Source organism: Sorex fumeus, unplaced genomic scaffold (assembly GCF_029834395.1).
Source record: "Sorex fumeus unplaced genomic scaffold, SorFum_2.1 ptg000122l, whole genome shotgun sequence".
Taxonomy (NCBI): Eukaryota; Metazoa; Chordata; class Mammalia; order Eulipotyphla; family Soricidae; genus Sorex; species Sorex fumeus.
In genome coordinates, this window is record NW_026606179.1 from 31,788,798 (window position 1) to 31,801,917 (window position 13,120).

At 54.3% G+C, this 13,120-nt stretch overlaps 1 protein-coding gene across 2 annotated transcripts in view; it reads right to left on the minus strand.

Annotated features, from left to right (window-relative positions):
- Nucleotides 1-13,120, minus strand: part of ZNF423 (zinc finger protein 423) — a 337,698-nt gene that overhangs the window by 117,875 nt on the left and 206,703 nt on the right. For both annotated transcript variants that reach the window (XM_056137117.1, XM_056137118.1), the window contains one exon: nt 11,572-11,656. In XM_056137117.1, the coding sequence (XP_055993092.1) occupies nt 11,572-11,656 (85 nt within the window). The remainder of the gene's footprint in view (nt 1-11,571; nt 11,657-13,120) is intronic.

Below are 13,120 nucleotides of genomic sequence, written 5' to 3' on the forward strand. Positions count from 1 at the left end.
GCCTTTTCAGCAGGTCTGATTTTGGGGTGTGAACTCTAAAAAATAATGGTGCATCTTTGGTCGAAACAATCAATCTAATCAAAGTACATAGAGTGCTAATTAGAATTAATCTGCCTCACAGGCATTGGGAGGGGTGGGACGGGGGGTATATTAGGGTTCTTGGTGGTGAAAAATAAGTACTGGTGAAGGGAAATGTGTTTGATCACTGCATGACTGAGACTTAAACCTGAAAGCTTTGTAACTTTTCCCACAGTGATTCAATAAATAAATAAAAAATAATAATAAAACAAATGAAAAAAAAACAGGATCAACAGAAACCACGATCTATAAAACTGTAGACTTAAACCCTAACATATTATTAATTAGATAAATATACATGCTTTCAATATACAAAGTAGAAGCAGTGATGGGGGGGGGAGGGAATTATCCTCCAAGATCGAAGCCCAAAAGGGATTCTCTTGAACAGAAACTCTCTACAAGCAGCTTACTTAGGGCCAGCACAATAATACAACAGGGAGCGTACTTGCATTACACATGGCCAAGCCAGGTTTGAACCCCGGTATCCCACAAGGTCCTCTGAACTCCACCAGGAGTGATCTCTGAGCACAAAGTCAAGATTAAGTCCTGAGCACCTCTGGGTGGGACCACAAAACAAAACAAAAAAAGAAGCACACTTACTTTATAGCAATGGAGACGGACTGAAGAATCGAATACATCTTACAATGTCCGGTCAGCAGGAAGCAGGGAAGCTTTATCTATCTTAGAGAAAAATCCAGTGGTTTCAGAGATAGAAGAGAACATGATATGATGATAAAGGAGTCTGTTTACGAAGAAAACAGCATGGGAGAAAATGGAGAGAAGGGCAAATCTTAAAATTGGCACTAAAGTCATGAGATATAAAAGGAAAACTGGAATCCATCAAAATTAGAACCTGGGGACCTGAGAAGAGGGCACTTGCCTTTCGCATGACCAACCCCAGTTCAATTCCCAGCACTGCACCGGGTGCCCCAGCCCTGCCAGAAGTGATCCCTGGGCACAGAACCAGGAAAAAGCCCTAAGACAGCTGGGAAGGTCCCCCAAACAAAACAAAAATTAGAAAGTGTTAAGAGAATGAAAAGACAAACCACAGACAGAAAGAAAAGGTTGTAGGGCACTTAACTGACCAAGTCTGGAGAGTATATAAAGAATTCTAAAATTCATTAGTTTAAATAAAAAAACAAAAAGAAAACAAAACAAGTAATCAAATTAGAAAATGAGCAGAAGCTTTCAAAGACATTTCATCAAAGAGAATAAAGAGATAGCAAATAATCCGAAGCTCGACATCATTAGCCATTTAAAAAAAATGCAAATTATACTGTCTCGCTGTCTCACCTATCCAACTGGCTGGAACGAGAAACAGTGACCAACCCAGCACTGGTGAGGTGGTGGAGAAAGCTGACCACTTACGCAGTACTTGTGGGGATGCATGAGAGCAAAAGCCTGCTAGAATCGTTTTGCTCTCAGAAAAGCCCAACATGCTAGTGACAAAGACCCAGCCACCAGGGCACTTGGCATTTCACCGGGTAATGAGTGTGTCTGTATGGTTCCACTCACATCACACTCCTTAAACAGCCCGATTATAAAAAGAGAGAAGAGGGTTAAGGAAGGTTAAGGGTTAAGGGTTAAGGAAGGGTCGTCAGGACAAGATGAAAACAGTGGGGCTGGAGCGATAGCACAGTGGGTAAGGCATTTGCCTTGCATGCGGCTGACCCGGGTACGATTCCCAGCACCCCATATGGTTCCCGAGCACTACAGGAGTAATTCCTGAGTGCAGAGCCAGGAGTAATGCCTGGACATGGCTCTAAATTGACAGCATGAGGGGCTCTGGAAGTGACTAAGACGTTCTATAGCTACAGTGCACCTGTGCCAATACCTTGACTGCATAAACTGTTAGTGCCTGAGAAGACAGGGCAAAGGAGAGCATCTGGGCAATCTATTACAAAATATCCTTTCCACTGACCAACTCAATAAGAAGCTTAATTTTCTTAGGTTAAGTATCACTGTTTGCAGGTGATATGAACTATATTTTTTAAAAAAGAAACTACTAAAGACTCCACCAGGGGCTGGAGCAACAGCACAGCGGGTAGGGCGTTTGCCTTGCATGCGGCCAACCCAGGTTCGATTCCCAGCATCCCATATGGTCCCCCGAGCACCACCAGGAGTGATTCCTGAGTGCAAAGCCAGGAGTAACCCCTGAGCAAGTCTCCATTATGAGACTTGTCATTACTGTGTCTGGCATATCGAATACGCCACGGGGAGCATGCCAGACTTTGCCGTGCGGGCGAGATACTCTCGATAGCTTGCCAGGCTCTCCGAGAGGTGGTGGAGGAATCGAACTCGGGTCGTCCATGTCGGCTGCATGCAAGGCAAACGCCCTACCCACTGTGCTATCGCTCCAATAATTTAATAAAAAAAACATTTTTAAAAAACAGTAATAAAAATGGGCAGATCTAGGGGCCAGGAGACAATTCCAGGGGTAAAACACCAGCACCTGCTTGCGTATGGCACAAGCCCAGTGCCCCCACCCCGTGCCAGAGATGCCAAGCATGAGCGGGCTCTGTGTCTGTGATTCCCAGCACTACACCACAGGCAGTTGTGAATGCCACAACTAAAAGGTCTGATCCCTGCAAGCACCACAACTACTACAAAGAGGTGCCAACAGCAGTGTGCCCACATGAGCACCACAGTGAAAACGTGTAACTCCAGTAAGCACAAGTGTCACACCTCAACTCCAGGAGTGCAAACCCCAGCGAGCACTGCAGATGAGAGTGCAAGCACGGGGCAGGAGAGATAGCATAGCAGAGAAGGCGCTGGCCTTGCACGCGGCCAGCCCAGGTTCGATCCCTGACATCCGTACGGTCCCCAGAGCCCACTGATTCCTGAGCTCAGGAGTAGGTAAGCCCTGAGCATCCCCGGGGATGCCTCCCCGCCAAAGAAACAGAATGCAAGCTCCATGACCAAGCAAATATAGACACCCTCCCCCCACCCCAAACGCACACACACCATTATCACAACAACATTAACAGGGATGGGTGGGGAATACACTGAAATGTAAAACAGGCAGAAGATCCGAACAGACATTTCCCGCAAGAAGACAGACAAACTCTCTACATGTACGTGAAACGAGGCTCAGTATCACTAACCGCCAGGGAGATGCAAATCATAATCGCAACACAGGCTCACCACACACCTGTTTGGACGGCTCCTACCCAAAGGCCCAGAAAGACCAGCGGGAAACCAGGAAAGTGGGAACTGATAAGAGCCAGCACAGGGACCAGCAGGGAGTGTCCCTCACCAATTAAAATCAGATCCGCCTGGGGCCAGATCACCAGCGCAGCGGGCAGGGTGCTTGTCTTGCGTGCAGCTGACTTCGGTTTGATCCCCGGCACTGCAAACGGTTCCTGGAGCCCCGCCAGGAGTCATCTCTGAGTACAGAGCCAGGAATGAGCCCTGAGCATAGCTGGGTGTGGCCCCAGGAAGCAATGATTAATTAATTAAAATCTATAGATCTACCATATGACTCTGCAATTCCACATTTGGGTATTTATTTTTTTTTAATTTATTTTTTGTTTGTTTGTTTTTGGGGTCAGACCTGGCGATGCACAGGGGTTACTCTGTGGGATAAAAGGGGCTCATGCACTTAGGAATTACTCCTGGTGGTGCTCGGGGGACCATATGGGATGCCAGGGATTGAACCCAGGTCAGCCATGTGCAAGGCAAACACCCTACCTGCTGTGTTATCAGTCCGGCCCCACAACTGGGTATTTAGAGAAAAAAAATTCACCATGTCTGGTATGGCTCGGTGGTAGAGCACATGACTTGCACGCCAACACCACCCCAAAGAAGTGTTACCCTCCTAAAGAGATGCATGCACCCTCCTGTTCACAGCAGCGTCATCTGCAACAGTTAAAGACATGGAAACAGCCTAAGCGTCCCCCCAGGGATGAAGGGATAAAGAAATGTGCTATAAGCCACACACAGAATTGCATAGAATTCTGCCATCAGAAAGAATGAAAACTTGCCATCTGGGAGACATAGAGACGTTGAAAGTATAATACGGGGCCCAGGGGGACGGCTCGCAGGGCTGAAGGGCACGCTTTGGATGCGGGCACCCCGGACTTAATCCCGAGCATGGCAGGATCTCCCAAAGCCACTGGTCATGACCCCTGAGCACCGCAGGTAGGACCCCGAAAGAGAAAATGAAAAAGAAGACAGAAAGCATCAAACAACAGGAAATAAGTCAAAGGATGACAGAGACCCTGATGGACTCTAGAAAAAAATTTATTTTTTTAAATTACAAACAGGTTCATACCTACAGGAAGCAGGTTGGGAGCAGCCAGCGATGGGAATGAGGGACTTGGGAGGAGTGGACCGAAGGGATAAAAGTACAAACTTGAGCTAAAAATAAGCCATGTAGGGGCAGGGCAGCTCGGTGGCAGAGCACATACATGCCTGCCCATGGCCCTGACCCAGAGTTCTGCTGTCCCCAGACCACCAAACCACCAGGTTTGAGCCTCACCCCCCACCCCCCAGACAACCTGTCAGGCCCACAGCACTTGGCCAAGCATCTCCCGAATGGTCTTGGCCATACGTGGTACTGAGGGTGGCCGGTAACCAATGCATGAAGGAGTGATGCATTGCCGTGGCTGAAGTTCTCATAAGAAGGGCAAGATGGTACAGAAGCAGGGTGGGATGGGGAGGATGGGGGGTGGGAGGGATACTGGGACCCGTGGTGGTGGAAAATGGGCACTGGTGGAGGGATGTGTACTGGATCATTGTATAACTGAAACCCAAGCACAAAAATTTGTAAGTCTACAACTGTACCTCATGGTGTTTCACTAATAAAAATTTTTTTTAAATAAAAAAAAAGAAGGCAAGATGGTTAGCTAGCGTTCTAGCTGCGGTCTCCGAGGGGTGCAGACAAACGTACCTTTTCTCATTCTTTCTTAAGGCACTCCCACCACTGGCTGCCACCAATCTGCACACAAACTCACCCTGAAACCTAATGCTACACGGGTCAACTACACCCCCATTAAGACAGAGAAGGATAATCAAGGACCATGAAGAGTTTAAGAAGAAAGTGGGCCTGGGAGACCATGACCCTTCATGAGAGAACTGGCTGCCAGACAGAACCCAAGGCAGGGCCAATATTTTTGTCGACCACGTGCTATTTTTCTATCTCTTTTATTCTTGGGCCACGCCTGGCTCTGTGCTCAGGAGTCACTCACTCCTGACGGTATACTCAGGGGGACACTACGTGGGGCCAGGATTCAAACTGGGGAGGCAGCCACTAGGCAAGTGCCTTACACTCTGTCGTTTTATTAGAAATGTTTTTTATTAGGGATGGAGAGACAGTACGGCGGGTAGGGCACTGCATATGGCGGACCTGGGTCTGATCACCCGCATCCCATTTAGCTCCTGAGCACCATCAGGGAGTGATGATCCCTGAGCAAGCCAGGTATGGCCGCCCAACACAACACAAAACTCTGAAGGCTGACAGCTACCCCTTCCTGACAACTCAAATACTCCAGCTGGTGTGGTGGCCTCTGAAAGGCCATCATTCAGTCCTCCAAAGGTGGGGAGACGGGTGGGGAGGGGCAGAGCCCCTCTGCGGTCTGTACTGCCCCCTGCTGGTGGAAATAGATACCCTGGATTTCCAAGAAGCCCCTCCAAGGCGGGAGGGGGGCGGTGTCTGTGAAGGTGCGGAGCTTGCCAGTGCCACAAGGAGACGTGATGGAACCTTGGGGTAGGGTGGGGTGCTGACCTTCTCCGGACACCTCTGCCAGACAATCATAGGGAAACTGCAGGCTAGACGCCTTAGGGGCGGGGTGGGGGGCAGAGAGGAGCAAGAGCTGGAGTGAGGCCTCAAACTGTCCCCAGCGGCTGAGGTGGGCGTAACTGGGAAGGACTGACCTGAGCCCTTCTGCAGGTGAACACCGGGCATCTGCACATGAGACCAGACCGGGAGCAGACACAGGGGACTCACTGCCTGAGCAGGGGCTGGAACGGGGCCTGGGAGGCTCTCGGCCGGCAAGAATCCCGAACCTCGTAGCTTCTGTACCCGGGGCAGCCAAAGTGTCCCACCTACCACACACAGAGCCGACTCCTGCTGCTTAAGAAAGATCCGCACGAGGAACTGGAGTGACAGCACAGTGGGGAGGGAGCTTGCCCTGCACACGGTCAACCGGAGTTCCATCCTGGCATCCCACAGGGTCCCCTGAGCACCGCCAGGAGCGATCCCTGAGTGCAGAGCCAGGAAGAACCCCTGTGCATCGCTGGGTATTGAAAAATACTAGCTCTCACGAACGTTCCTTGAACTCGGGGCCCCACAACACACTGTGCCTTTGGTGATCTCTTCCTCCTCCATGCCTCAGTTTCCCCAGGCGGCTGAGATGGAAGCTGTGGGGTCCTGGTAAGACCGGTCAGCCAGAGAGATCACCCCAAGACCTTCAGGAGAGGAGACCACAGAGGGAAGAGGAGGCCCCACTTGGGCATGTGTGACACCCAGGAGCGGGTGGAGGGCACTGGCATCTCCTGGGAGCTCCGAGCAGGAGGCGTCCTCTCCCTCGGCACCACTGGCAGTGGACCCTTTTCTGACATCACTCCTGAAGGCAGAAGAGAGAGAGATGCCAGGGAAATGGCTCCTGCATCCCGGGCTCCCCGGCTGCCACATGACCCTAGGGCCCTGCACAAACAATCGCACGGCCCCGCTCTCCAGCCCGTGAGAGAAGCATGGGGTCGAATCACGCCAGGAGCAACTCCACGGCTGGTTCCTCTCCCTCCTCCCTCCCTCTCCTCCCTCTCCTGGCTAAAATGCTATGCCCTTCAGCCGGATTCTTGCCGGCCGAGAGCCTCCCAGGCCCCATTCCAGCCGCTGCTGAGGCAATGAGCCCCCTGTGTCTGCTCCCAGTCTGGTCTGGTGTGCAGATGCCCGGTATTCACCGCAGAAGGGCTCAGGTTCCCTTTTAAAAAATGCAAGCACTTCCCTCCTGGCATCCTCTAGGAGCCCGGAGTCGCACGCGGAGTCTGAAACCCTGCTCTCAGCAAACCCCTCCCTCCAGGCAGCAGGCCCCGTGGCTCTCGGGCACGACCCCGAGCCCCCTGCCCTCCCGGCATCAGTGACCCCCAGCTCCCAGGCTCCTCACACAAGACCTGCACAGACCCCGCTGAGCTCGGACCCTGCCCCCTTTGCTCCGGAGCAAGACCTGCGGGGGGGGGGGGGGGGGGGAAGGGTGTCACATAACCACCCAAGCAGTAGGTGGAGGCCATCTCCTAAACGCCTCCCCCACCCCATTTCTTCACCCTCTCGAGGGATCCAGGATGGGCCTGACATGACATGGGAAACAAACAAGCCAACAAGTCTCCAGAGTGACCAAGGCGTGGGCAGGACCGAGGATGGCCTGGCCGCCTGCCCCAAGGACACTGTGAGTTCCTGACAGAGTTCCCCGAGGACTGTTCCTTCCGGGCCTGGCCCTCCCAGGAGGTCCCTGGGTGCCCATGAAGCCCAGGAAGGACACCAGGGGCCCTGAGGCTGAGTCATTCCCCTTGGGGACAGTTCTCAGACCCTCGTCCAGTCACACACTGGGGGGGAGTGGCCGCGACACTCAGGACACTTCTCCGCAGCCAACGGCAGCCTTGGAGTCGCCAGAGCCTGGCGGCTGGGCTGACAGATACACGTGTGCACCACTCACAGTGGGGACGGCCCCCCTTCCCCACCAGCATGGAGGGGCCCTCCTGCTGGGCAGGGCCCCCCCGCACAGGGTGTAGAAGTCCCCAGGGAGCCTGAGGCAGCAGCCTCGAAGAGCTACTTCCTGAAAGGCCCCCCTGAGAGTGGGGGAATGGGGGCTCCAAGAAGGCAGAGGTGGGGTGGGGACAGCTCGTGGGGGAGGGGCAATGCCTAGCGAGAGGCCGCCATAGGGAGCTCCGTGTACAGAGGAAAGGGCTGTGTGGGAAGGGGATTCAGGGCACATGCTTGAAGCCTCACTCACAGGCCTTCCCCAGCTCCAGACCCTAACTCCCAGGGCCTGCGACCTGCTGACCCCCACCCCATGCAAAGGCCAGTGGGGGCGCTTGCCAGTCTTCTGGTCCCCTCACACCCTCAGCATCCTGAGACTACACGCAGGCCACCAAACTGCCTTCTCCTGGCGCCACGAAAGGGGGCTCTGAACCCCCCCCCCCCCCAGCTCCACTGAGCTCAGACCACGGAGCAGAGGACGCCGTCCACCGGGACATGATGCCCAGCCCACCTGCCCTCCTTTCCCTGCCCCACCATGGCACCCAGGGAGCGAGGCTGTGTCCTCAGCGGGACCCCGGGCTCCTCCTCGTGCCCTTGACACTGCAGCGTCTCCCTGAGGCTCTCAGCGATGTCCACGGCACTAACGGCCACGAATCACCAAGGTTCCCTCGTCGGGAGGCCCACGTGACACACAGCACCCAGGCTGGGGGCACCAGGGAGTAAAGCATCTCCCACCCCAGCCCCCAAACCCGACGGGGCAGTGACAAGGGGCTGGGGGCTTGCTGGGGCCCGGCTGCTCTCAGAGAAGAGCATAAAGGGGCACGGTCAAGGATCCCGATCAGAGCCCGGCCTGCAGCCTCAAAATCCCACACGAGACGCGTCCAGCCCCCAACTCGCCTCCTCCCTTCCTGTCTGAGCTTTGAGGCTCCCACAGAGGGTGCCCCCAGCTCTAGGGACACCAAGGCCCCTGGTCTGTGGCCCTCCAGCACTGCCCTTCCAAACTCACACACTCCCTCTGCAACGGGGCCCACCACAGACACACCCCCAACACATGGGGCCCCGGGGCCTGCTGGGAGCACCCCAACCTCGCCGCCCTCCCTGCCCAGGCCCTGGCAAAGAGGAGCCCTGTGCAGGGGTCCAGGCCCCCTCTGCTGCTGGCTGGCTGACCCACGGAACTCTGGAGCGGGTGCACCTGCCGGGGCTGCCCTGGGTCCCAGCCTCAGCTGGCGTGGGCCGTGCACATCCCTGCCCAACTGCCGGCCAACCTGCCGGGGTCTCCATGGGGTATTTGGGGGTCCGCGGCAGGCCGCGAGCTCTTTGCAGGCAGAGCTGACAGGGACAGAAGGAGGGGGGGAGGGGCGCGAGGCAGGGCGAGGGGGCCCAGGCTCTAGCAGACGGGGCAACCTCTGGCTCCCACAGGGCCCCAAGCAGCCAAAGGTGGACATCCATCATCATCAAGGATGATGATCACGGCATCCATCACAGGATGGACATCGCAGCCCTGAGGACCCCCACTCCCACGCGATCTAGGCCCCCCGGTCAGTTCCGGGCATTGCAGGCACCAGCCTGACCAGGATACACCCATCAAATGAGGCTCAGGGTCCCCGCCATGCTGGGGAGAGCAAACCCTCAGCTCCCACCTCCCTTGGAACACAGCTTCTGGGATAGCAGTGCAGGGAGGGGCCAGAGGCACCTCTGAAGCCACTGCAGAGCCGCACATACACAAAGACACACACACGGATACACACACACAAACACACAAAGATACACACACACAGACATAGACATATACAGATATACACAGACACACAGAGATAAACACAGATATACGGATACACACAGAGATACACACAAAGATACACACAGAGATAAAAAGGTAAAGGCCCTCCCGTTGATCGTCGATTTGCTCGAGCGGGCCCAGTAACATCTCCATTGGAGACTTTGTTGTTACTGTGTCTGGCATATCGAATACTCTCGGTAGCTTGCCGGGCTCTCCGAGAGGGGCGGAGGAATCGAACTCAGGTCGGCCATGTTGGCCGCTTGTAAGGCGAATGCCCTACCCGCTGTGCTATCGCTCCAGCCCACACACAGAGATACACACAGAGATACACACAAACACACAGGTGCAGAATACACCAGCCAGGAGAATATCCACATGTGCACATACAGACACAGAAACACACAGACACAAAAACAGACACAAACACACATACATACACGCAAAGCAGCACAGTGCCCAGGCCAACATCCACACACACACCAGCATGTGTGCATGCAAGTATACATATGGACGGAGTGAAGCATACTGCCCAGACAAGCACACACGCGAGCACGCACACACACACACACACACACACACACACACACACACACACTGTGAGCAGAGTACCCCAGGCAAATGTTTATGACCACACACCATCTTCACCTCACCCCATTCAAGCCAGGCAGGCAGCCTCCCCCCCCTCCTGATGCACTGGGGCCGAGGAGGAGCCCTCAAGAGCAGGTTGAAAAGACCCCCATCTCCCCACTGGGCCCGCTGACCCCCACCCACAGTCAGGATCAGAGTCTTCTGGGGGACTCTGGGCAGCCCAACGCACTGAGCCTAGCAACCCCCTCCAGGTGGGGTGGGGGTTGGGAACCCCGTGCTGGGAGACGCGGCTGAGCAGGTATGGGGAAAGCCTTGGGCACCAACCCAGGGCCGAGAGGCACCCCCAAATGGTAGAGCCAAGAAGACGCCATCAGAAACACCCCCTCCCCCACCGTGGGACAAGCGGCAGGTGTCTTCCTGAGACAGTGAATGGGTGAGTCGTGGGCAGCAGAGACCACAGCAGGAGGCAGGACGGGGGAGCATTGATGCCAAGCCCTCAGAAGCTCATCGGCAGGAAGAGCGGGTGAGAGCACTGGGCAGCCCGGGACAGTGGGCACAGAGGCCCCCTCTGCTGGGGGGAGGGGCGCCGAGCTGCAGCCGGGACGTGACTGCTGCAGGCTCCCGTGGGCTCTGGGCACTCTGGAGCTGTCCACCAGGTGGGTCTGTTCTGAACGGACGCAGGAAGGTGTCTGGACAGCAGCCCTCTGCTGGTGTGGCCGGGGCTAAGGCGGAACAAGATGCCAGAGGGAGAGACAGGGAGGGAAATGGAAGGATGGGAAGCTCACTGCAAGGTGAGGAGGGAAGGGATCCTGGGGGTGAGACCCAGGGGGCTACCCCTGTGTGCGCCAGGAACCCAGCTGCGCTCTGGATGGAGTGGGGGGGGAGACGGGCATCCCCCTCCCCAGCCTCAGGTCTCCCTCTGTGCCTCGGGCCACACGGAAAACCCTCGGGGCTTTGAAAGCTCTCGGAGAAAGGCTGCATATTTCCCAGGTCCAAGGCCACTTGAAGCTGAATAGGGAAAAAGACCGAAATAACTTTGTAAGCATTCTGTTTTGACAATGTGCCTGAGGAATTCGCCACGTTTAGAGGGGAAATGTGAGCAGTTCAATCTATTCAATGTCATGACAGACAAAATTGAAGCATAATTGCCCCTGAGTGCTTGACAACTGGAAAGCACTTTGTTTCAGAGATGGAGGGGGCGAAATTTATGCTGGGAAACGCATGTGACTGTCAAAAGTCAGGCTGGCGTGTGAGCGGAGCCGCGACAAGGCTCTGATACGCGGATGGAGACGCTGCCGCAGCTCTGGCACCCTCACTCCTACCCCATGACGAGTCTCAGAAACAACAGAAGGAACCCTCGGCCCTGGAGGTCAGGGGCGAGAGGAGGCCGAGGCCCTGCCAGCACGGGCCAGGGACCACGCTGTCTTACCGATCATATGGTTGGCAACGTGGATCTGGATCTCCCGCTCGTTCTCGAAAGTCATCTGGCACTTGATGCACTGGTACGTCTTTTTCTGTGTGGAGACAAAAAGGAAAGAAACCTGTCAGGTGGTAGCAAAGAGCAGAGAGCAAAAGCCCACCGTGGTCCCAACTCGTGACGTCCCAGAACAGCTCTGTCCCCAGTCCGGTCTCTCCCAGTCACCTCCCTGCTGACACCCAGTTCAGCTCTCCACCCTGGGGAATTCAGGACAGCTACTTTCTTTTTTCTTTTAATATTTTTTTTTATTTTATAAGGTAGTTCTCAACATTCTATTACATTTAATGTTCAAACACCCATCCCACCACCATTACGTCTTCCCATCACCATATTTGGGATGTTTCCATCCCAAATCCCAATCCCTGTCCCAAAGTACAACCAAAATAATAAATTTTGTATTGTCTTATAGAAAACTGCTGAAAATGCTACCAAAAAGTATTCATAGGGGAAACAATGTGAATATTCTATTTTGGCAGGGGCCATTAAGACATTCTTTAGGATATCACTAACCTGTTGTTAAAAGTTGAGTGATGTGAGCTTTCATATATATATATATATATATATATATATATATGTAAAAAGGTAAAGGCCCTCCCGTTGATCGTCGATTTGCTCGAGCGGGCCCAGTAACGTCTCCATTGAGACTTTGTTGTTACTGTGTCTGGCATATCGAATACTCTCGGTAGCTTGCCGGGCTCTCCGAGAGGGGCGGAGGAATCAAACTCAGGTCGGCCATGTTGGCCGCTTGTAAGGCGAACGCCCTACCCGCTGTGCTGGAGCGATAGCACAGCGGGTAGGGTGTTTGCCTTGCATGCAGCCAACATGGCCAACCCGAGTTCGATTCCTCCGCCCCTCTCGGAGAGCCCGGCAAGCTACCGAGAGTATCTCGCCCGCATGGCAGAGCCTGGCAAGCTCCCCGTGACGTATTCGATATGCCAAACACAGTAACAACAAAGTCTCCAATGGAGACGTTACTGGGCCCGCTCGAGCAAATCGATGATCAACGGGAGTGCCTTACTTAAATATATATATATATATATCAGAAAATATGTATATATGCATATATGTACGATTGGTTGTCCACTAATTGAGCCACATCAAATGTGGTGTGGCACTCTTGGAGAGTGGGTAGGGAGTGTCTTATGATGGTCCAGGAATACATTCACTCATGGGTGAGGCCCGGCCTGAGTGTGTGGGAAGCAGCCTTGAGCATGGCGGCAGTTGGGTTGTGGGGGTTTTCGGCTGCCAGGGCTGGGGGACAGCTACTTTCCAAGCCAACACAGTGCCCAGAGAAGTGTCCCCATTGCAAGAACCAGAAAAAGGAGCCTGGGGAGGTTGCCCTGCTTGAAGCAGACACAGACGTGCCTGCCCACTGGTCACCTACCCACCTTCTACCCACCCACCCATCCACCCACCACTTACTCATCCACCACCACCCATTCAAACAAACTCCATCTATCCACCTTGCACTTACCCACCCTCCACCTACTCAGCCCTTCAA